The sequence below is a fragment of the Eretmochelys imbricata genome, chromosome 1, assembly GCF_965152235.1.
Source record: "Eretmochelys imbricata isolate rEreImb1 chromosome 1, rEreImb1.hap1, whole genome shotgun sequence".
In the NCBI taxonomy this organism is placed as follows: domain Eukaryota; kingdom Metazoa; phylum Chordata; order Testudines; family Cheloniidae; genus Eretmochelys; species Eretmochelys imbricata.
The window spans coordinates 177,953,822-177,979,710 of NC_135572.1; the positions used below are offsets into that span (position 1 = coordinate 177,953,822).

The following is a 25,889-nucleotide window of genomic DNA, read 5'->3' on the forward strand; positions in this document are numbered from 1 at the left end:
AGTGAACTTAAAGGTCTGTGAATTCCTCTTCCTTGAAAATGCCACAGCGTATTTCCAAGCCCTTCCTTTTTATCATTAAAATGTTAGCGTATCCAGACACAATAACCACGATTGATGCGGTGTCCTAAGTGCACACAGTGCTTTACAAACTTGCAAATAGATATCCGCCCCTAGGAATTTACTCAGCTATCAAACAGAATACAGAGGCAATCTGATGTACACAAAAAAGCAAACCAAACCAATGTGAGAGAGCAGCATGAGTGCAAAGAAAAAACAAAGCCATATTCTTATGTTGCTTATGAACAGATGGAGACGATGCAAGAAGCCCCTCCCCTAGCCCAGATTTGCACCCAAATCTTGCACTGTGCACTCCCTAAGGCTGGACTAGTTCTAGTATCACATCAATTACCCTCCCCAAATCGGATCCTGGCTGTGTACTACTTGCTTTCAGTACTCACCTGTTTTTCTGCCCCTGGAGCTCTTTTTGAGGCAGAGTATTGCCTTTTTGACTCTCTTTCTTTAAAGAAGACACTATAGTGAAAAAATGGAAAATACTTTTTTTTGAGTCTTTATAGTTTGTTCAGACAGCTGCAATAATTAAGAAGCGAGGAATAAAAAGGAGAGAATGTAGGTGAAGTGGAAGTGGGGCTGCTCTATAACTATGTATGAATACTGTATACTGACCTGGTTATTGGGATGTTTACTGTATGAATATGTTGGTTTAAATTAATAGCAGTATCAGAGTTCAGGGCCAGCTGCACTTTTGACCCCCTCTTTAGCCTGAGTGAACCTTTTCAGGTGACAGACCCGTACCTTCACGTCTCAAAGAATGCAATCCTGCAATTCTTCCACTTTCAGAATAGGTTCCCAGGGTACAACACCCCTGTGTACTAACCCTAGTTACTCAGCAGACCCAGCTGTGTTCAACTACCTACAAGCCTTGTGCACTTCAGGATCCCTGTGACCAGTAGGTGAATACAGTGACTCCGAATAGCCTTTTCAAAACAGAAGTATTGTTTAAGCCCAATAGTAGGAACAAAGCATAAACAGAGAAATGGGGTTTTAACACAACAGATGGTCTACACATATATCTATCTTACCTAAAGGCATAAGTAGGACTATCTTAACCCAGACACCCTAACCTCTGAGGCCTGGGATTTAGTCTGGTCCCCGGCAGATTGCCTCTCCCCTCAGTTCTTCAGGTACTGTCCTTTTATCCACGCCAAAGTTGGGTGGATCCTCTGTCCTGTAGCTGCTAACCGGTCTGTTCAACTCAGCATGGTCAGAGGTAAAATTTGAAAGCAAATAACACCTGCATTGTCCTTTAAGTATCACTGTATGGGACTATCTGAAGCTATTGTCCATTTTCCTGCATATGTGCTGTTGACCCCTTGTAATCATGACAGAAAATGACATAACAATCTAACAGACCATACAATATTAATGAAATATAACAGCAGATCACATATCATTCACAAGCAGGCTGCAGGGAAAACAAGCAGGAAGCAGAACAATGGCATTAGAAAGTTACCTTTCTACCAACACTTAAGAGACGATGCAAGAGCCATTCACTTTGATGTCCTACCTCCCGCCCCCCACTAAGTCAACTGGACTAGTTTGTCAAAAAAGGTCAAACTTGGGAACACATGACTGAACTAGATGGAAAACAACACATTCCTTCAAGCAGGGGGAGACACAGTTAGAGGGAAACAGACTGACACCAAGACCGCAACAGTTACTGGGAACTGGTAAAGTGAGGCCTGCCTACTTGGCAAACCTCTAGGGGTGTGTGTGTGTATATATATATATATATATATATACACACACACACACACACACACACACACACACACACACATATATACACACACACACAGACAGATATAATATATATATATCTGTAATATGTCTGTATATCTATTTGTATATTCTATCTCTGTAATATATAGCAGCTGTTTTTTAAAGTTTGTGTGTTAATTATCTTTACTTACAGTTGTCAGGAGTGTCCCCTTTGAAGTTTGGCAATAATCTCTCTGTTGAATCTGGCCTATTTCATTATGCAAAAACTGATTTGCTTCCATCCCACTATTTTTCATAAATATATGATTACCCATAGAGGCCTTGCTAACCAAAAAACATGTCAATTTACACAGTAGCAGCATCATTTGCAATCTGAGAATACATTGTTTAACTAGTTTCAGAGTAGCAGCCATGTTAGCATAAGCTTTTGTGGGCTACAGCCCACTTCATCGGATGCATAGAATGGAACATATAGTAAGAAGATATATATATATATACACACACATACAGAGAAGGTGGAAGTTGCCATACAAACTGTGAGAAGCTAATTAATTAAGATGAGCTATTATCAGCAGGAGAAAAAAACTTTTGTAGTGATAATCAAGATGGCCCATTTAGACAGTTGACAAGGAGGTGTGAGGATACTTAACATGGGGAAATAGATTCAATATGTGTAACGACCCAGCCACTCCCAGTCTCTATTCAAACCCAAGATAATGGTATCTAGTTTGCATATTAATGCAAGCTCAGTAGTTTCTCCTTGGAGTCTGTTTTTGAGGCTTTTCTGTTGCAATATTGCCACCCTTAAATCTTTTACTACTATACAGAAATAGGAGATACAAAACAAGGAATTGTTTGTTTCTCAGCACTAGAGCAATACATTAAAAAAACCAAACAAACAATAAATTCAGAAATTTTCCATGTGAAATGTTTCCCAGCAACACTGAAAGAGTTGTCAGCTAGATAAAATGTTAAGCCTAAACATCCCTCTGAAAAGTGCAGGACACTTTCTTTGTATATTTGTGAGAGGAAGAGAAATGCTCTCAGGTTGACAATTCCTATGCCATACTTCTCCATAACATGTTCCACAAACTTATGGAAATGGAGGGGAGTTTCTAATGTAACACCATGTAGATTGGTGATGTACCAGCAGGTATTACTGTAATAACTAAAAATGACTATAAAAGTCAGAATTATTGAAGTGTCAGATACACCAAAATGAATCTTTGACTAAAGTCAATTAGGAGTTAACAGGACAAAAAAGCATAGGCAGAAAAATCATGGAACTATGTGGCAGTTTCCTGTTCCAGGAATTACTTATATTCACACAGGGCCTGGTCACAGGAGGGCCTTTAGGTGCCTGAAGTCAATGACTTATTATTCCAATAGTGCCTGAATTTTATTCCAGTTTATAACTTGGAATCTCAGTATCTAGACCTGCCTGCATTCAAACAAGTGATAGAAAGGTGAAAGCTTCTTTTACCAAATCCTTGTGCTATTCAATCCCCTAAAGGAAAAATATTTTCTTAGCAATTGATGTAGAAAGGTAAAACTAGGTTTTTGGAAAACATGGTATATTAAAAAATACTATATGTGCTCACTTTTCATTTGAGGTGTTTCTTCACTTTTATTTTCTGCACTGAAGACTTGAAGGAGCTCAGCAAAGTTAGCTCTTTCTGAGAGCAGCTCTTGGTAGGTCCCCATGTGTGCTATCCTGCCATCTTCCATTACAATTATAACGTCTGTCTGAGGCAGGAGTGTCAGGTTATGGGTCACTAAAATACGCGTCTGAAAAACACAAAACGTTTTATTTTTTACCATATGAAAATGAAGTGTATACTAACAGTACAAGGGAGTTTTTAAAAAAGGAGAGTTGCATATGGAATTGTCTTAGGAATTTATCTAGCTCCTTCTTTAAAGCAACCAAATAGATTTGAAGAAATTGTTACCATTGTTACATATTACAATAAACTAAGTAATGATCAAAGTACACATTATTATACTGCTGTTGCACACATGGTTCTTAAGGCATGTTGTATCAGCCTTACAAATAAAAATACTTTAGAATTAGGAAAGTGCTCATTTTTAATGATAACAGAAGATCATGAAAGCTCGAGTTTCTTGGTAAGAGTCCCTCTAAATACAACCTAGTACCATATCTATGTTGATAGCAGCCTTGTTCATCTTGTTTAGGCATCTGTCACTACTAGTGTTTTCAGTACTGGAACCTCCTTTTTCAGGTGTTTATTACCAATAAAGCAGGTGAAGAAGAGAAGGTTAAGAGGGAAGTAAAAAGAGGAACATCTCCACTTCCACCAATCCATGAATTCCATAGACATCAGCTAGCAGTAAATAATCTGCATAAATCAGTAATATTGTGGAAAGTTACTTTTCACCAAGATATTTGAATCTTTAACAAATTTTAGATGAGAAAACTCCATCCCCTGCCCACTCTTCCTCAGGGATTCCTTTGGTCACCAGAAAACCTTTTTGCCACTAACATTGGATGCAACTTCCTATCAAGTACATTTGGAAGTTGAATCTAGAAAAATTCAAACTGGAAATAAGGTGCAAGTTTTTAATGGGGACAGGTTGTGGTATAACTAACCATTGGAACAACTTCCCAAGGGTTGTGGTGGATTCTCCATCATGAGCAGTTTTTTTAAAAGATATGTTGTAATTCAAATAGGAATTTTGGGGAAGTTCTATGGCCTGTGTCTGATGCAGGATAACTAGATGATCGCAGTGGGTCCTTCTGGCCTTAGAACCTGTGAACCTTCAGCCCCCCTTTCAGGCAGGTGAAGGATCAATGGTGACCACAAGGCCCTTCCTCCCTCCTCACAGATAGAATCCACGGCACTCTTAAAATCTCTGTCAACTAACGAGCAAGGGCCAAGTTGGAAGCCCAAATATTATATGACTCTCTGAGACTGTATGGGTACATCTGTACTGCAATAAAAGACCCTCTTTGGCCGGTCAGCTGACTCGGGCTCAAGGGGCTAAAAAGTGCAGTGAAGACATTCGGGCTCAGGCTGGAGGCCAAGCTCTGAAACCACACAAGGAAGATGGGGCTCAGAGCCTGGGCTCCAGCCCCAGCCCAAACTTCTACACTGTGCTTTTTATCCCTGAGGCCCGCGAGCCTGAGTCAGTTGCCCTGGATGCTGAAACTCGGTGCCACAGGTTTTTTATTGCAGTGTAGTTGTACCCTTTCAGACTTCCAGGTCAGCCCAGGTTAAGTGTTAATTGTGTCTGTGTTCATAAGACTGCTTGATATGATTCAAATAGTATAATCAGCAGGGCTTCTTATTTAACAAGGTGCTCCCTCTTTTTACCATATATAACAAGCCCACTCAGACACGATTCAAGATTTTCAATTTGCCTGTTGTACTATGTGAAGACTGATTTATTTACCTTGTTTTTTAAGAGCCCTGAGGGCCCAATCAGCTTCTCAAAAAGATGCTTTCCAACATGTACATCTACAGCAGACAAGGGGTCATCCAGAAGATATAGGTCAGCATTGCTGTAAACAGCTCTAGCTAGACTCACTCTCTGCTTCTGCCCCACACTTATATTCACTCCCTAGGAAAATAAAAGCATTATTAGATCAAACCAGTCAAAAGAGATACACATGATTTACTAAAAAAGAAAAGGAGTACTTGTGGCACCTTAGAGACTAACAAATTTATTTGAGCATAAGCTTTCGTGAGCTACAGCTCACATCATCGGACGGAAGATACTGTCATTCTCAAGCAGCATGTCTAGCTCCTATCAGTTACACTATACCACTAAGTGAAAATAGACTGTGTAAATCACTTCAAGAGGAGATACCACATATGAAACATATTTGTGGTAGTTTTAATATATGTATATAATTTATTTTCCATTCTTCTTGAAGGTTATAGGGTTAAAAGTAATTGTTTACAGCTTAAAACTGCTGTTGTAAGTCAACCATAGAGCATGAAAGTAGGGACACAGCTTTACTTCAAAAGAGGAACTCTTTGGAAGTGGCTATAAATCCCCTTAGAGTTTTACAAATGTCCACTTAGCTTTATTTGAAAGAGTTTACAATTAAACTTTTCCATTCTGGTTCTCTCACTAACTTCCATACAGGAGCTCTAGCAAACTCCCAAGCTTAGGACTAGAAAAGGATATGGATGTATTTTATACAGTACATCTCCTTTGTGACAAACATACATAACCTTTGAAAAAACAAGAGTGATTTGTGATAGGCGAAGTATCCGCGTGTTTGCGCACAAGCTGGGAAAAGGGGTAGAGAGGGGAGAGCAATATTATGGACAAGGGAGGGGGGTTTTCAGAAGCAACCAGCATTGGCCTAACTCTGTTCCCACTGATTTCATTTGGGGCAGAGTTAGGTCTTTCTAGTATTTTTCATGTTTAATGTCAATTAAACTACGTCTACACTAGAGAGGTTGCAGCGGCACAGCTGTAAGATCTCTCATGTAGTCTCTCTATGCTGACGGGAGAGAGCTCTCCGTTAACACAATTAATCCACCCTCAACATGTGGCAGTAGTTATGTTGGCAGGAGAAGCTCTCCTGCCACCATAGCGCTGTGCACACTAGTGCTTATGCTGGCGTAATTTATGTCACTCAGGGGAGTGGAATATTCACACCACTAAGTGACATAAATTTTGCTGAAGGCAATGTAGTGTAGACATAGCCTTAGCAAACTAAATGCATTTGGAAGACATTGTGAACTACAGCTCAGCTGAGTGACTGCATGTGATTTTTCAAGTTCTCACCCTTTCTCCAATCTCCGTTTGATCCCTATTTGGTAACTGCTCCAAATCTGGTAGTAGAGCGCAGGCTTCCAAAACCCTCTCATAATATGGCCTGTTCAGATCTGAGCCAAAGAGAATATTTTCTTGCAAAATGGAATTCTGCATCCAGGCCTGCTGGGAAACATAAGCCACTGAACCCTAAATAAAGAGAAAAGGCAACACTCTCATTTGGACAGTTCTACATGTGGTAAGATAGCATTTTAAGAACATCTACTGTTCAAATTATATTTCAAAGTAAAGTCATTGGTTATTACTTCTAAAACATTAGCACAGTCAAACTGTTAGAATTCTAAAAAGTCAAATGTTCCAAACCAAGCTGTTGAAGATACTGGCTGAAATACTGTGCATGTTATGAGGGCATGTGCACACTATACTCTGTCACCCTTACACGAATTGAGTAAAATCTTACTCATTGAGTAGCCTCATTGAGAGCAATAGGACTTCTTGCATCCTAAGGTATTACTCAGTGCACTTAAAGGTAGCAAAACTGGACCTGTAGTTAGTACGTGGCAAATATAGGAAGATTATATTTTGGTTTAATTTGCGGTTTTTAATGTAAAGCCAGTTTTGAAGCATTGCTCAATTAGAATAACAAGGTGAAGTACTGCTTAATTCTGGAAACTCCTGTGGTTAGTTACACACTGCCTTTATGCACCACTGATGATCCAGCTAGATAAAAATGTCAACACTAGAAACTAACATGGTTTTATGGGACAGGAGTGATGATTTTAAGAGCTCCTGACTATATGATCATAGTGGATCCTTCTGACTTAAATGCATAAATCTATGAAAATCTATTAATTTTATTAAGAAATATGATGAGATTCATTGACATCATCCTCCACCCAATGAATCCATACTAACTCTTCAGTAGCTTACTCTGTATCAGGAATCGGCAACCTTTGGCATGCGGCTCATCAGGGAAATCCGCTGACGGGCCAGGCTGGTTTGTTTACCTGCCGCATCTGCAGGTTCGGCCGATTGCAGCTCCCACTGGCAGCGGTTCACCGTTCCAGGCCAAAGGGGGCTGCGGGAAGCAGCAGCCCCCACATCCCTCAGCCCACGCCACTTCCTGCAGCCCCCATTGGCCTGGAATGGCGAACCGCAGTCAGTGGGAGCTGCGATAGGCCAAACCTGCGGACGTTGCAGGTAAATAAACCGTCCCGGCCAGCCAGCGGATTTCCCTGATGGGCACGTGCCAAAGGCTGCCAATCCCTGCTCTATATAGTTCCCCGTCCTAAAGAGGCTCCCCATCACTTTTGTTGTTGTTGCTTTTTATTTCCACTAAAATGTACTAAATTGATTCGCTTGCTGTAAATTAGCAAGAGACTTCAGACCCCTCTTTATTTAAACATTAGTGAAAGGCAATATGGTCTAGCGGATTTACATAGGAATGGAAGAAAGGGACTAACAAATTCTAATCTTACTCCAAAGTGACTCAAACTCAGGAGTTACTTGACAACTCTGCATTTATCAGTATTATGGTGATTGGTTAATTTATTTACAGTGTTTGGTATGATAAGTATTATTATTAGTGTGGGCTATGTTGAGAGGTTATCTTTCTGCTTAGCTGTTTTAGCCTAATATAAGCCTCTTTAAATTCTATTTTATTGTGATGGGCACTTGGACAATTTCCTCACTCTGTTCAACCACAGAAAGAGTTTATGCCAAGGGAGCTGTTATCATTGAGAGGGGCAGAATGAACTTCCTTCCATCTCTGTCCACAACTCACTTTCCCCCATTTAAATGTTTTCTCTCCTTTCTATGTGTAAGCCATTGTGAAATGGCTGACTATCTCCTGCAAAACTATATCACTGCTCCAAATGAGTTACGGTTGTATCACTCTTCTAAACCAGCCACTGTAGGATGTGTAGGCTTGATGCATGACCTTAATCCTAAGGATTTTTGCAATAAATAATTATAAATATAAATAATTATAGGTTTATGAAAACTAAATCATATTAGTTTTAGTGTAGGTGGCTGCGAATCAGTTAACTTGACAAGTAACATGAATGCCACCAAGCCATTTTTTCAAAGAATCCAATGGTCAGCATACTAAAAGAAATGCTTCCATTGTCAATATATTTTATTATATTCACAAATAAACCATCCTCTATAAAACAGTCATATTGTAATAATATAACTGTGGATACAAGAAACAAAATCAACTTTACTTTTCTCTGGACTGTTCCTTCAAACTTGTTCATTTCTCCAAGAATAGCAGAAAGGAGAGATGACTTTCCAGATCCAACCTGCCCCACCACAGCAACTAAAGAGCCTTCTGGGATCTTCATGTTCAAACTGGAAACATTTAGGAAGACAAACAACAGTAATCCTCTATAAACACTGTACTGTGTACAGAGAAGAATCCTCTTTAGTGGACACTAAACGGCAAAAATACAGTCTACTCCACTGTGACTGGGGAGGTGAATATTTCAGTTTGGATACCTGTGACTAGAGCATACTCTAGAACCCTGAAAAGCTATGGACTTAAGGAGACTGTAGTGTCTCTCTGCATGTTAAAAATTCACCATATGCTATCAATTGCAGAATCAGGGCAACAGTGCAGTAGGAAGCCACCACACAGTACAAGATTAACAACAGTAAGAGACCATGTAAGTTCCGAAAGGAAAACAAAAACACCCTGTTTGATTTGTAGCTATTTTCACAAATGCTTTCAGGGGGCTCAGTGGTCCAGCTTGTGCAGCTGTGCGGAGGTACTGGGCCATCTTGTGCCTTCATGTCTCTGTTCTGGCTACCTGCATCATGAGTAGCAATGCGGTAGGAGAAGATGGCTCTGGTCACATAGCAGTGCCAGCACCTCAGGAAGCATGCGCTGTTACGGGTTTATTCCATTCCCTGAGTAGTGGGGAGATCCGGAGGGATACTGTGGTCTGGGGAGTCAATCTCCCACCTCGCTGTTCTGGGACATCACAACATGCTGCACCTTGCACTAGGTGGACGGTTATGTCATGATCTATGTAAACTCCGCCTAGCAGAATGTGATGCCTGTACAGATTCTTGTTCAAAGTTACTTCACAAACCTTGATTCTTACTTATTTAAGATTGAAGGTCCAGTCTTCTCCCATCGGAAAGAAGCACCAATAAATCCCACAGCATGATCTGTTGCAATAAAGAGAAATCAACAATAAGTTACAGAGGCAGCCCCTCAGCTGATATTGCTGGTTAATCAATTTGTTTCTGCAGACATTGAATAACAACAACAGAAACAACAACAAAACCCTGCTTACTTCCACTGTAGTTTGTGTTGATGTCTTGAGGGTCAAGGTCTTCAGAATACAGAAAATCCTCTAAACGACCCAGAGAAACCTTTGTCTGTAGAATGCACAAACTTTTATGCTATTTGGTTTTTTAAGCAATACTTCATATATTCTAGATTACACCAAGAAACAAGCATGTCTATTAATTTATTCTGAGATGGGAAATGAACAGAAAATGTTTTCCTTATGTACATTCATAAAGGTAGCTGAAGTTTTAGGCCAGTGGTCCCGAAACTGTGGGGCGCACCCTGTAGGGAGGCACAGAGGAACATTCCAGGAGGCAGTGTGGGACCTGGGCCAGCCCCCAGAGGGAGCGGAGCGGGAGAGCCACCCAGCTCCGCTATGCCCCCATATCTGCTCCAGCCCCACTCCGAGCCTTGGCCCCATGCCCAGCCTCAGCTCCTGGCTGCAGCTCCAGCCCTCTCCCCAGCCTTGGACCCCAGCCAGGGCTCCATTCCCAGCCCCATCTCAGCTGCGGCCCCAGCCTCAGACCCCTTACCCCGTCTATGTTCCTCCTCCCAAGCTGCAGCCCCACTCCCAGCCCCGGCTCTGGCAGGGGCACGGACAGGGTCAAGGAGGGGCGCAACCCTGAAAAGTTTGGAGACCACTGATTTAGGCGGACAGCAGTATTCACTTGAAACACCACACCCTGTTAGACAGCATTGATAATCGTGTCCCAGTGGGAAGTAGGCTCTGCTGACTCATGAAGGTTATGTCTTCACTGACAAAAAAAGGGTGCTTTAGCTATTATTCTACTGGAAAAACATAGTGGAGACAATGCACTTTAGTTTTATTTAAGGTAAATGAAGCGAAGTCAACCACATTGGGGTACAATGCTGACCTGCTAGCTACCAGCATTGGGGTACAATGCTGACCTGCTAGCTACCTTGTGGCAAACACTACGAGTGACTTGTTTCCACGCTCGTTAGTTATCTTGCTGTTTAAAAAACATCTGTGTGTCAGTGGAGACAAAGTCTGAGACAGGTTGTTTGTGGATTAGCTCTCCGGAAGAGAGAGGGAACATTTAGCATATAAACTGAGCAGTCGTAAGGCAGCAGCCACGCTTGGGGAGACTTAGCTCAATTTTGTTACACTACTGCTAATTTCTGGGTTAATAAAACCAAACCCCAGGAAGGGTTGAGTTCTGATTCAGCATAGTTTGTTGCCCATGTCTGACAGCAGGATGGAGAGGGCATCTGCTGACAATGGCCTTGCTACTTTCTTTACAAGAAACTGAACTACATATAGAAACAGTAGATAGAGCACAAGTAGAAATAGGAACAGTACTCATGCCACCTGCTGGTCATTCCTTATAATATGTTAACATACTTCAAAAGATAATGACAGGTTTCAGAGTAACAGCCGTGTTAGTCTGTATTCGCAAAAAGAAAAGGAGTACTTGTGGCACCTTAGAGACTAACCAATTTATTTGAGCATGAGCTTTCGTGAGCTACAGCTCACTTCATCCGATGAAGTGAGCTGTAGCTCACGAAAGCTCATGCTCAAATAAATTGGTTAGTCTCTAAGGTGCCACAAGTACTCCTTTTCTTTTTTCAAAAGATAATGTACTCTGAAACCCCCTCCAATACCAGTGCCTCTCCCACCCCTCAAAGACATGAAAATTTCAACAAAATAAAACTAGAAATAATCAGGTGGCTTAACCTTTATCTTAAAATAGATTAAACCACATGACACCCTGGAGATTAATAAAGGGCCATAAATGTCATCCTTTTTTGACACCTATTTGCATTTGATTTAGATTTTACCTGGGCTACGGCAGAGATCACTGTTGGCAAATCAAACAAAGGCAGTCGCAAAATATTAAACAAAGAAATAGATGTAAAAACTTTAGTTGCAGTTAGGACATTCTCTTGATCCAGCAGAAAATACACTCCAAACGTAGCCAATGAGACCTTTAAAAAAAAAAAAGGAGGGGAGGGGGTGATTATTTTTTCATTACTTTTCTCATCCTGCTTAGTTTTACTTTTCAGTGATTCCTGCTACAAAAATATGATGGTAGCAATTAAGAGCTGGATGTTGACTACAGCTTAATGCAAACTGAAACACAAACTGTGCTACTATTCATGCATTAAAACGAACATACTTCTGTCTTTAGACTAAATACAAGCTCTTATATCTTGTGGTATAAAATTCCATTTCATACTTAAGTTTGTACACACATAATATTCCCATTGGATTTCAGTCTATTTGAAGGTCTCAATAGTCTCCATTTGTTGATTGGCACTTGTATCCCCACTGTCTGCTTTTTCCACAGTATATTGGCACTGTCATTTTAACAAGCAATTGCATGCCTACTGACATAAACAAATGAAGGTGTTTCCGTTAGAATGGGGCAGGAAACAGATTTTTGGTCCTGAATTGGGACAAAAAGTCCATCTCACATATTTATGGACTGACAGTGTGAGGAAACATTCCATTCAGCGCACATGAAACACTGTGTGTCAATTTTGACAATTTTCGTTTTTAAATTTTATTTACTATAATTAGCTTGCATTTCAAAATGAAAAAAGTCATTTTGAACTAAAGAAAAGGACTTTTTTGTTTCAAAAATGTCAAAATGGGAAACTGGCAACTCTGAAATTTTTCCAATTTTTTTCCACAAGAAGTGTCAAAACTGTCCCTCTCCCATGAACAGGTTTTGTTTCAATGAATCGGCATTTTCTGAAGAAAAAGATTTAAGTCGACAAATTCCCAACCAGCTCTAGTTTCAGCCTTACTAGAAGGTCATGAAGGATCACCTAGGTTTTACTATTCCTAAAAACATGTGACATTCTAATAAAGGTCAAATTCTCAGCAGCTGTAAATGGACAAAGCAACTGAAGTCAATGAAGCTGCAGCCAGATATAAAGCAACAAAGAATTTGGACATGTACGTTTTACACGGGTGCTCTGAAAATCAAGTTAACTAACCCAGGCATTTCACACAGAATGGATATATTTTAAAGGCTTATGTTTTGTTAAAGATGATAAAAACGAGAAAAAGATACTTCTCTACTTTTAAAAAAAAAAAGAGGACTTTTGGCACCTTGAGACTAACAAATTTATTTGAGCATAAGCTTTTATGAGCTGTAGCTGTAGCTCACGAAAGCTTATGCTCAAATAAATTTGTTAGTCTCTAAGGTGCCACAAGTACTCCTTTTCGTTTTAGCGGATACAGACTAACACAGCTGCTACTCTGAAACTTCTCTACTTTAGTTTGACAAAACAGGACTTATCCAGGTGAGGATCTGGCCCATACTTTCTCCTATTTATTGAAGTGATTAAGTCTGAAGGGACAAATGCATTCCTAGTGTAACTCCACTGAAACGGAGTTGGGATGAAGTTGGCTAGAAGTCTTGTTATTTTTTTTTGAACAGTTTTAGTTTCTTAAAATTCAGAACCTTACAGTTCAGTGGCAGGGAGGGGAGTGGCAGAGAGGAAGGGAAGGGAAGAGAAGAGAGAGGAGGTTGCTAAAAACAAGGATTAAAAGCATCTTCCAAACTTTAAAAAGCAGAAAGGCATAATGATAACAGAGCTGGTCACCATATGACCACATGATTTTTCAACAGTGTTTACTTATATAATTAAATTGTATCATTTTCTTTCTTCTGCAGGAATTTAGGAAGGGATGAAATATGTTACTGAGGTAAATGCACAAATGTATTATGCAGTAACAGTTGCACTTCTGCAATTATTATTTAGTACTTTACAAATCATGCATCATAACATGGTTGTGATTTATAATACACAAATAAACATCAGTATCCCACTTTTACAAATGAAAAAACTAGCAGAGAAGAGTTAAAAGATTGGCCTAAATCCATACAGTAAACTGGAATTAACCCATGAGTTTCTGACTCCCAGTTATGAATTCAATCTACTAACACATGGTCCCCCAATTTTCCAGCAGATGTAGGCTTTAGCTCAGAAGATCAGGTGTGCTGCAGAAATAAATGTGTTCACTTATGTTGTTTTTGGTACTTTACTATAGCAATTGCTTGTTATGTGTAGAGCCTTACCAAATTCATGGCCATGAAAAATGTGTCGCGGACCATGAAATCTAGTCTCCCCCTGTGAAATCTGGTCTTTTGTGTGTTTTTACCGTATACGATACAGATTTCACATGGGACACCAGAGTTTCTCAAATTGATGGTCCTGACTGAAAACGGAGTGGGTGTCACAAGGTTATTTTAGGAGTTTGTGGTATTGCCACCCTTATGTCTGCACTGCTTTCAGAGCTGGGTGGCTCGAGAGCAGCGGCTGTTTACCAGGTGCCTAGCTCTGAAGGCAGCGCCCTGCCAGCAGCAGCGCAGAAGTTAGGGTGACAAAACCATACCAGGCCACCCTTACTTCTGCACTGCTGCCTTCAGAGCTGGGCAGCCAGAGAGTGGCGGCTGCTGATTGAGGTCCCAGCTCTGCAGGCAGCAGTGCAGAAGTAAAAGTGTTGTACTATGTCATCCTTACTTCTGTGCTGCTACTGGCAGTGGCTCTGCTTTCAGAGCTGGGCATCTGGCCAAGAGCCGCTGCTCTCCGGCCGCCCAGCTCTGAAGACAATGCAGACGTAAGGGTGGCAATAACCCCTACAATAATCTTGCGGAACCCTTCCCTCCCACAACTCCTCTTTTGGGTGAGGACCCCTACAATTACAACACTGAAATTTCAGACTTAAATAGCTGAAATTATTAAATTTACATTTTTTAAAACCCTATCACTGTGAAATTGACCAAAATGGACCGTGAATTTGGTAGGGCCCTAGTTATGTGGCTTCAGAGGAGGGAAAAGAAAAATTCCTATCTGACTTCTGAATATAGCTATGCTATCAGTAGGTGTGGAAGCGTACTAAACAGATTGTGACTTTTGTGAATAACTGCGAGAAGCTTTATTTGCTACGTAGGGAGTTTGATGGGGGAACCTCGAACAGATGCTATCAACTTCAAGGAGTGTGTCAGAGGGAATTTAGCTTCTGTCCTTCTCAAGTATATTATCCAGCACAGCCAGGCTTAAGTTGTCTCTATCTCACTCCGATGTAAGGTATCTTTTTTCACCCACAGAAAGTTATTCTTCTCAGAAGAACTAGAATGTGTACCTCTTTCCCCACCTCCACCCCAATCTTGTTTCCTTTTAAAAATCTGAGCATGGAAAAAAAGCAAAAACTTGTCTTAGATGCTTAATGGGGATATCAACAAGAATCAACGCTATTAAAAAAGAATGTGTGACTGTTCACATTACAGAAGGAGGGTCTTTGGATTAAGACACTGGACTGGACTGAAGAGATCTGGATTTCATTCCTGGCTCTGCCACAGATTTCCTGTATGACCTTGGAAAAGTCACAATCTCTCTATGCCTCAATTCCCCTATGTAAAACGGGTATTATAATAATACTTCCAGACCTCACAGAGATATTGTGGTGATAAATTCATTAATGGTTGTGAGGCTCTCAGATACTCTGGTGAGAGTGATAGCTAGCTACAAAAATGGATATTGTTAAGTAACGCACCATAAAAGGGATACAGGTTAAAGTTAGCATGGAGAAAGTTGTCAGGTACCCAGATGACTTCAGAACATCTATTTCATGTTCTCGTATTTCCACAACCTTCTTCTGATATGAAGGTTCCCATGCATAAAGTTTAAGAATCTAAATACAAATAAACAGAAAATTACATCTTAGTAAATCAACAGCAGTGATTGTTAAAATGAGTTTAAATTCCAAAAATGTATCTGCAAATGTTGAACAATACAAAACTGTAAATATCCAACACTTGCATTTTCCAGTGGATAGCTTCTACAAATGAAATATTGTCCCAGCAAGACCCAATATAACCCAAAATGACATTTGTTATGAAGAATGCTATAGTGTAGTCTCCTTGAGCTCTATACATTTCACTGTGCTCCTGTTTTGGTGGATTACTTATTATTCCAGATTACTACTATCAGCATTCACCCCATGTACATTTTAGTTTATTAAATTTATTCACAGAGGTGCCACCATCTGACTTCATTGTAACCCTCTTCTATCACTTTCTGATGTGGGAAAAAATCAGCTTGGTAAGCTACACGCTTATGTCATTTTTCTGGTGCACAGCATGTAAGACTGATCATCTCCAGGTGGTGTGTCCAGACAATACTGTTATCTGATAAGGAAGTAAATTTAAAGTGTGGCCAAAGGACTCCTAAGGACACCTGAAAACATCCTTTACTATTGTCCAGAACACCAGACAGAAGAATTTACATATACAAGTAGGGCCTAACCCTTTAGCTATGTGGGTAGTTTAATTGAAGCAAGTATGCCCATAGAATCTGGAAAGAAACTCTTAGGATCCATCTACATGAAAGATACTATATAAGGTGGTATTATGAATGAAAAGAACACAAAATGCCCAAGGAAGGAGAGGTTTCAAGCTTTGTATTGGCAAATAGCTACCAGTCCATCATACTAGCACTTTCATGATAAAAATATTCTCTATCTTACTTGCAACCAAGAAGCAACATCTTAAAGAAAGTATTATATACATTTTATAGCAGCACCAATGTCTGTGGTTAGAAATCCACAAAACTTCAGAAAAATGCAGAATGAACTGTGAATAATTTGAAGTACTGGCTACTTCAATATTTAAAAATTGAAGAAGCATAAATGACAAATAGATTTTCAGAAACAAGAACAAATTTGAAAAACTCAATTTTGTTCTTCAAGAAAAGTGAAGTTTAGTGAAGATTTCCAACCATCTAATGACAAACTATCTGTGCTGATTAAAAAATAAAACAAGAGAACATGATCAAAATATCATGGGTAATCTATATTTTATAATCACATCTCTTATTTTAATAATGCTTTAAAAATCCACTTTAAGTAGTTATATAACAGAATATATTTTCCTCTAAATTCTTCTTTCCTACATTATCAGTCGAAAGGTTCAGTGACAAAACCCTAGTTTTCTGAATAACATAGTCGTTCATCTTTATTAGGGAGAGCAATGAAACTCATTAGCTGCTGGTGTTACCTTTATTCCATGCAAGATTTCATTTAGTAGTTTCACTCGCTGATCTGTATTCTTCATTTGGCTTTTCTAGTTTAAAAAAGAGAGAGCAATGCTTACAATTTTTTAAAAAATATCAGAGATTCAAACATATTTTGTGTACTTCAGACAGTGAACACAGCTACTACTCTATTATTCGCAAAAAGAAAAGGAGTACTTGTGGCACCTTAGAGACTAACCAATTTATTTGAGCATAAGCTTTCGTGAGCTACAGCTCACTTCATCGGATGCATACTGTGGAAAGTGTAGAAGATCTTGTTATACACACAAAGCATGAAAAAATACCTCCCCCCACCCCACTCTCCTGCTGGTAATAGCTTATCTAAAGTAACCACTCTCCTTACAATGTGTATGATAATCAAGGTGGGCCATTTCCAGCACAAATCCAGGGTTAAACAAGAATGTTTGATGGGGGGGGAGGGGTAGGAAAAAATGAGGGGAAATAGGTTACCTTGCATAATGACTTAGCCACTCCCAGTCTCTATTCAAGCCTAAGTTAATTGTATCCAATTTGCAAGTGAATTCCAATTCAGCAGTCTCTCTGAATTTCAGCAGTCTCCCTGGATTTGTGCTGGAAATGGCCCACCTTGATTATCATACGCATTGTAAGGAGAGTGGTCACTTTAGATAAGCTATTACCAGCAGGAGAGTGGGGTGGGGGGAGGTATTTTTTCATGCTTTGTGTGTATAAAAAGATCATCTACACTTTCCACAGTATGCATCCTATGAAGTGAGCTGTAGCTCACGAAAGCTTATGCTCAAATAAATTGGTTAGTCTCTAAGGTGCCACAAGTACTCCTTTTCTTTTTGTGAATACAGACTAACACGGCTGTTACTCTGTACTCTATTATTGACTCTCTTGGAAAAAAATTCTTGTACTGTACACGTTACATTGTCAAATGTACTTCACATTTGGTATCTGACATGTATATCATTTTATCATCATATGATAAAAGGATTGGTATGTCCTCTCTAATAGCACTTTTTCTTTAAAAAATATCATCTTGATTTTTTTGTAATACTTCATGCAGCATGATTACAGTAATAACTGCATTTCTTAGATTCTAATTAAAAGCTTCCTAATTAGAGTTTCAGTTCTCAGTGTTCTAGAATTACAAAATAGATTAATCTTAACAATGCTTAAACATCTAAATTATGATTTATAAAAAAAATTGTGATGTTGATTCCTTAAAATCTTGAATAGATTATTCATTATATTTTTCCATGGAGTAGTAACCATTTGCAAATTGACTTTAATAGTCACTCACAAGGAGTCAAATCCTGCTCACCTACCACATGTAAGTAGTCCCAAAAAACTGCTGAAACTATTTCTGTGACAAAAGCAAACAGAATTTGGCCCAGTCTGATTTGTGAGATGTGAAGGAATACTTAGGTTAAAGAGCATATTTTGAAAAAGAAATTCCTTTCCTCTGTTACTGACAACATCTTTGATGACTAAAACCTGAGTTTTTAAAAAAATCCTCTCTTCTTACTACTTATGCTAGATTTAATTTGTGCATTTCACTCAATTTGCACAATGAAAACATGCTAGTCAGTTTCACTTAACACCTTTCACACTCTGGTTATTAGGATACTTAGGCAGAACACTTTGGGTTGCAAACAGTGGCCAAGATCACTGCACTCGCCCTCACTTTTCTCCTTCTCCCTTCACATCACTGACAAGATCTGTATGGTGAGGGGAACTTCTGTGTAAAAATCTGCCCTCCCCTTCCTCCTGGTGGAGGTCAGCTGTGGCACTGTTTTCACAGACACATAGACCAGACCTCTCCACAGGTTCATGGCCCTCACTGCATAAGCAGCTAGAAACAGGGTATGCTGGGGAATACAAATAGCTTCCCTTATAGCCCTGTAAAGTTTCCTTGGAAAAGATAATAGTTTGGGCTGTTTTTATTCTTTCTGTGGATCATGGGCAGCTGTGGCCAAGGGAAGTCCATGATAAAAGGGTGCCAATGGAGCTGTGGTATCAGGGAGCCAGAGAGAGGGGTTGTGGAGGCAGGTTTCAGAGTGGGTCGTGCAGCCTTTTCTGAGTATTGGGGGGGCTAATCTGCCCCCCCACACACACACACCTCAATGGGATGGTGTGAGTCAGAGCATGAAAGTGAAATCTCTGAGAGGATCCTCACAAAGATATCTTTTCCCAGAATTACCTCCTGCACCTTTTACTACAGATCATGGCCAGATCATTTCATCTCTGCTGAGGAAGGTCACTTATTCCACTTCCCAACCCCCACTTAAATTAATTATAGTAATCATGGAAAGGTTTGTAAAAGCTTTTTTGTTAATTAAACCTAGATTTAGGGCCTAAATCAAACGTGTATTATTAATTTAAATGTATTGAATTACTGGCACACTCACTTCTGTGACTAACTCTTCTGGTCAGTATTTCACACTGTAAGCAGAGTGTCTGGTTTGTGGTGTTTATCTTTAGGCATATGATTTTTTTTTTAAGACCTGCTCTTTACTGACAGAAGGGAAGCCATGTAACACCTATGTCAACATCCTCTGCTCCTGGGGATTAACACCCAAAAACGTATGGGCTACCTCTTCTATTTTCTTTTCCTTCTTCACCCCCAAACGAAAACTGTGAACAGGGAAAAGATATAGGCCCAAATCAGTTGCTGACTCAATAGCGCTTCGGGGACTAGATAGCAAGTGTGAAAAATCAGGAAAAAGGGTGGGGGGAAATAGGTGCCTATATAAGACAAAGCCCTGAATATTGGGACTATCCCTATAAAATCGGGACATCTGATCACCCTATTTAGTACTCCACATGGGTGCAGCAGTTGTAGGATTTGGACCTTTGGATTTTTGACTTCCATTTTATTTAATAACAAGCCCCTGAAAACACACCTTACTATTTTGTTGGTATGTTAGTCAGTTTTGTCCTAAAACCAGAAATCCTAACTATTGCCAGAAATTTGCTAACAGTGAGTTGAACAGGATGACTTGTGTGTAAAGTTAAGCACATGCGTAAGTGTTTGTAGGATTATGGCCTATAACACTTCTACAGATACACAAAATCTCTTCGGTTTATTGTTTTTTGTTTATAGATAAAGTTTAGTGATCTAAATATTGATAGATGATATACCAAAAGCTCCCCCTCCAACAAAGGAATCTGGTTATTTTGTGCCTACATTAGTTTTACGTTCTTCTTTAAAAATCAGCTCTTCATTGTAACACCACAATTGTTTCCAGCATTAACATTTAGATTTCTTACCCTCAGCCGTTTCACTTTTGCAGCAACAAAAGCATTTATAGGTATAACCAAGACGAGCACTGCAACACCTGCTAGCACTGATGGGCCCAGTTCTTGCCAGAGAAAGACTATAGCCATCAGGATCTGAAAAGGTGCTGACCATAGAAGGTTGAGGTTTACAGTCAGTTCCATAAGTTGTTGAGCATCTGCTGACATCAAGTTAACAATGTCACCAGTTGTATATTTTCTCCGTGAAGAATTAGCTAAGCTTAAAGCCTGCAACAATAGCAAGAAACCAAAGCGTACGGTCACAAAATGAACTACCTTTCTTAAATATGTACTTTATTTTAAAGGTGTTTTCAAAGACCTGTCTTAGGCATAATAAAGTAACAGCTAAATTGCACTCAATGGATGAGATTCCCCGCACTGCTTTGGCCCCCGCATATGAGCTAAAGGGGCCAGAGTGGCGTAAAGGGGTTTTACAAGCCCTATATGAGGCCGAGAGAATACCCCCCAGTGCAGAAACCAAGGAAGACAGACAGTTACAGGCTGTCTTAGGAGTGCAGCACAGAATCTCACCTAATGTTTGAGGCTAGTTTGAGTCTCCTGAAAGAGGAGGCTGTCTTTTGGACACATTAAATAGAGACAGTGAATTGTTTCAGCCCTTGCATCCTTCAGATTGTGCACAGTAAGTATAAGATGCACTGTGTAGCAACCCATGCACAGTCCTGCCTCATTCATTACACAGTAAATTTAAAAGGGGGAAAAAAGAAAGCATCTTTGCCTCATTTGCTGTGCACTACAGTACAGTAAATACTTTGTAGCTCACAAACTCAACATAGACCAGCTATAGAGATATCTTCTCTCTCTCCAGAAAAGTTCTTGAGCTTTATTAGCACCTAAGCTTCCTTGCGCTGAATGAGACAGGGCCTACTACATGTATTAGCTATGCACACATTTACAGAGTTCATCTAAAACATCAGGTGAAAGTTACTTTTAAAAAAACACAACCGTTCCTAAACTATTGTGCATACTGCAACTTTCAAATTAGCACTGCTGTGCCAAATCAAATCCAATTTTCACTGAAATGCTGAAGATCTCAACTTTTCTCCCCTAGAGAGGAGATTTCATGGCCAAAATTTCAACTTTCTGCTCCCACCACTTCAATGCTAGAGCAATTCAACGAAAAGCTGCATAAGTAGTTTTTCTGTTTTAAAAAGGCTAGGGATGGAGGGGAATTCAGCCTTCTTTTTGCTCAAAAATGGATGAATTATTTTTGTTCAAACTTACACACACACACACACACACACACACACACACACAGCCCTCCGCCTTTACACACAGACCAAGGCTGGAAACTTTCCGGTTTAAAAAAAAAAAAGTGAGTTTCAAAGAACAGTAAGCAAGTGAAAAAGGGGGTAGCTCCCAATCCAGCAACTTGCCCTACCCTAGCAGACCCCTATATCGCCACGGATTCTGCACTGATGCAGAGCTTCCCCCATTTAGTTGTAAGATAGGACTCTTAGAATGGAAACATGCAATTTTAACTTCAGCTGTTGCTAGTGATACAGTTATAGTTCAGGCACCTTTATTAATATTTTCATCAATCTACAACATCTTTGCTTTTGTAGCACTTCTTTTGTCTTTCAAAAGGGAGACATTTGCCCTTTTTGGAGATTAGCGGGTAATGTTAGAAGAAGCAGTTACCTTTCTGTATATCAGCCCAACAGCAGCAGTCTTAATTTTGACAGAGGTGAGCATATTGAAACGCTGGTATAACTGATGGACAAGTGTCTGAAAGACAACCACGACAAGAAGAGCAATGGCATAGCCGTATCCCTTCCAGCGTAAATCAGAGTGATTTTCATACAAAGTTATCATTTCCCTGCAAATGAAGGAATACAATGTTTTAAAATCTGTGCATTAATCAACAATATACATCTGGCAAACGGTTTCAGTAAAACGGATACATTTACAATCTGTGTAGTTATTACATCCACTTTGCACAGGCCAAAATGAGTCTAAAAAGTGCAAGACAGTGGAGAACCAAGATATTCAAAGGTTTCAGAGTAACAGCCGTGGACTTGTGGCACCTTAGAGACTAACCAATTTATTTGAGCATGAGCTTTCGTGAGCTACAGCTCACTTCATCAGATACATACCGTGGAAACTGCAGCAGACTTTATATATACACAGAGAATATGAAACAATACCTCCTCCCACCCCACTGTCCTGCTGGTAATAGCTTATCTAAAGTAATCGTCAGGTTAGGCCATTTCCAGCACAAATCCAGGTTTTCTCACCCTCCACCCCCCCCCACAAATTCACTCTCCTGCTGGTGATAGCCCATCCAAGGTGACAACTCTTTACACAATGTGCATGATAATGAAGTTAGGCCATTTCCTGCACAAATCCAGGTTCTCTCACTCCCTCACCCCCCTCCAGAAACCCACCCCCATACACACACAGACTCACTCTCCTGCTGGTAATAGCTCGTCCAAACTGACCACTCTCCAAGTTTAAATCCAAGTTAAACCAGAACATCTGGGGGGGGGGGGGGGGGGGGGGGGGGAAACAAGAGGAAATAGGCTACCTTGCATAATGACTTAGCCACTCCCAGTCTCTATTTAAGCCTAAATTAATAGTATCCAATTTGCAAATGAATTCCAATTCAGCAGTTTCTCGCTGGAGTCTGGATTTGAAGTTTTTTTGTTTTAAGATAGCGACCTTCATGTCTGTGATTGCGTGACCAGAGAGATTGAAGAGTTCTCCGACTGGTTTATGAATGTTATAATTCTTGACATCTGATTTGTGTCCATTTATTCTTTTACGTAGAGACTGTCCAGTTTGACCAATGTACATGGCAGAGGGGCATTGCTGGCACATGATGGCATAAATCACATTGGTGGATGTGCAGGTGAACGAGCCTCTGATAGTGTGGCTGATGTTATTAGGCCCTCTGATGGTGTCCCCTGAATAGATATGTGGGCACAATTGGCAACGGGCTTTGTTGCAAGGATAAGTTCCTGGGTTAGTGGTTCTGTTGTGTGGTATGTGGTTGTTGGTGAGTATTTGCTTCAGGTTGCGGGGCTGTCTGTAGGCAAGGACTGGCCTGTCTCCCAAGATTTGTGAGAGTGTTGGGTCATCCTTTAGGATAGGTTGTAGATCCTTAATAATGCGTTGGAGGGGTTTTAGTTGGGGGCTGAAGGTGACGGCTAGTGGCGTTCTGTTATTTTCTTTGTTAGGCCTGTCCTGTAGTAGGTAACTTCTGGGTACTCTCATAAAAAACCAACCTTCCACACAAACTTCCTCGTGGCTGGATTTTACTAAAACTAGACAAGCCATTTACAACGCACACTTTGCTTCTCTACAAAAGAAAAAGGACACTAAACTTTCTAAACTACTACATGCTACAAGGGGCCACAGCAATGGTTCCCTCAACCCACCTAGCAATATTGTTAACCTATCCAACTATACTCTCAGCCCAGCAGAAGCAGCTGTTCTATCTCGGGGCCTCTCCTTCTGCCCCTCCACCCCCATGAACATGATACAGTTCTGTGGTGACCTAGAATCCTATTTTCGACGTCTCCGACTCAAGGAATATTTCCAAAATACCTCTGAACAACATACTAATCCACAGAGGTCTCCCTACCAACACTACAGAAAGAAGGATTCTAGGTGGACCCCTCCTGAAGGTCGAAACAGCAGACTGGACTTCTACATAGAGTGCTTCCGCCGACGTGCACGGGCTGAAATTGTGGAAAAGCAGCATCACTTGCCCCATAACCTCAGCCATGCGGAACGCAATGCCATCCACAGCCTCAGAAACAACTCTGACATCATAATCAAAAAGGCTGACAAAGGAGGTGCTGTTGTCATCATGAATAGGTCGGAATATGAACAAGAGGCTGCTCGGCAGCTCTCCAACACGAGTTTCTACAAGCCATTACCCTATGATCCCACTGAGAGTTACCAAAAGCAACTACAGCATATGCTCAAGAAACTTCCTGAAAAAGCACAAGATCAAATCCGCACAGACACACCCCTGGAACCCCGACCTGGGATATTCTATCTACTACCCAAGATCCATAAACCTGGAAATCCTGGGCGCCCCATCATCTCAGGCATTGGCACCCTGACAGCAGGATTGTCTGGCTATGTAGACTCCCTCCTCAGGCCCTACGCTACCAGCACTCCCAGCTACCTTCGAGACACCACTGACTTCCTGAGGAAACTTCAATCCATCGGTGATCTTCCTGATAACACCATCCTGGCCACTATGGATGTAGAAGCCCTCTACACCAACATTCCACACAAAGATGGACTACAAGCCGTCAGGAACACTATCCCCGATAATGTCACGGCTAACCTGGTGGCTGAACTTTGTGACTTTGTCCTTACCCATAACTATTTCACATTTGGGGACAATGTATACCTTCAGATCAGCGGCACTGCTATGGGTACCCGCATGGCCCCACAGTATGCCAACATTTTTATGGCTGATTTAGAACAACGCTTCCTCAGCTCTCGTCCCCTAAAGCCCCTACTCTACTTGCGCTATATTGATGACATCTTCATCATCTGGACCCATGGAAAAGAAGCTCTTGAGGAATTCCACCATGATTTCAACAATTTCCATCCCACCATCAACCTCAGCCTGGTCCAGTCCACACAAGAGATCCACTTCCTGGACACTACAGTGCTAATAAACAATGGTCACATAAACACCACCCTATACCGGAAACCTACTGACCGCTATTCCTACCTGCATGCCTCCAGCTTTCACCCTGACCACACCACACGATCCATCGTCTACAGCCAAGCTCTGCGATACAACCGCATTTGCTCCAACCCCTCAGACAGAGACAAACACCTACAAGATCTCTGTCAAGCTTTCCTACAACTACAATACCCACCTGCGGAAGTAAAGAAACAGATTGATAGAGCCAGAAGAGTTCCCAGAAGTTACCTACTACAGGACAGGCCTAACAAAGAAAATAACAGAACGCCACTAGCCGTCACCTTCAGCCCCCAACTAAAACCCCTCCAACGCATTATTAAGGATCTACAACCTATCCTAAAGGATGACCCAACACTCTCACAAATCTTGGGAGACAGGCCAGTCCTTGCCTACAGACAGCCCCGCAACCTGAAGCAAATACTCACCAACAACCACATACCACACAACAGAACCACTAACCCAGGAACTTATCCTTGCAACAAAGCCCGTTGCCAATTGTGCCTACATATCTATTCAGGGGACACCATCAGAGGGCCTAATAACATCAGCCACACTATCAGAGGCTCGTTCACCTGCACATCCACCAATGTGATTTATGCCATCATGTGCCAGCAATGCCCCTCTGCCATGTACATTGGTCAAACTGGACAGTCTCTACGTAAAAGAATAAATGGACACAAATCAGATGTCAAGAATTATAACATTCATAAACCAGTCGGAGAACACTTCAATCTCTCTGGTCACGCAATCACAGACATGAAGGTCGCTATCTTAAAACAAAAAAACTTCAAATCCAGACTCCAGCGAGAAACTGCTGAATTGGAATTCATTTGCAAATTGGATACTATTAACTTAGGCTTAAATAGAGACTGGGAGTGGCTAAGTCATTATGCAAGGTAGCCTATTTCCTCTTGTTTTTTCCCCCCCCAGATGTTCTGGTTTAACTTGGATTTAAACTTGGAGAGTGGTCAGTTTGGACGAGCTATTACCAGCAGGAGAGTGAGTCTGTGTGTGTAT

At 40.7% G+C, this 25,889-nt stretch overlaps 1 protein-coding gene across 2 annotated transcripts in view; it reads right to left on the reverse strand.

Annotated features, from left to right (window-relative positions):
* LOC144266513 (multidrug resistance-associated protein 1-like) overlaps positions 1-25,889 on the reverse strand; it is a 67,011-nt gene that overhangs the window by 22,415 nt on the left and 18,707 nt on the right. For both annotated transcript variants that reach the window (XR_013346482.1, XM_077819949.1), the window contains exons 5-16: positions 21,839-22,016; positions 20,153-20,407; positions 16,879-16,944; positions 15,378-15,515; positions 11,648-11,794; positions 9,852-9,936; positions 9,657-9,723; positions 8,775-8,901; positions 6,562-6,738; positions 5,212-5,379; positions 3,402-3,588; positions 459-531 (exon numbers count right to left, since the gene is read on the reverse strand). Coding sequence is in view for 1 of the 2 variants with exons in the window: in XM_077819949.1 (XP_077676075.1) it covers positions 459-531; positions 3,402-3,588; positions 5,212-5,379; positions 6,562-6,738; positions 8,775-8,901; positions 9,657-9,723; positions 9,852-9,936; positions 11,648-11,794; positions 15,378-15,515; positions 16,879-16,944; positions 20,153-20,407; positions 21,839-22,016 (1,668 nt within the window). In the remaining variant the exon portion in view is untranslated. The remainder of the gene's footprint in view (positions 1-458; positions 532-3,401; positions 3,589-5,211; positions 5,380-6,561; positions 6,739-8,774; positions 8,902-9,656; positions 9,724-9,851; positions 9,937-11,647; positions 11,795-15,377; positions 15,516-16,878; positions 16,945-20,152; positions 20,408-21,838; positions 22,017-25,889) is intronic.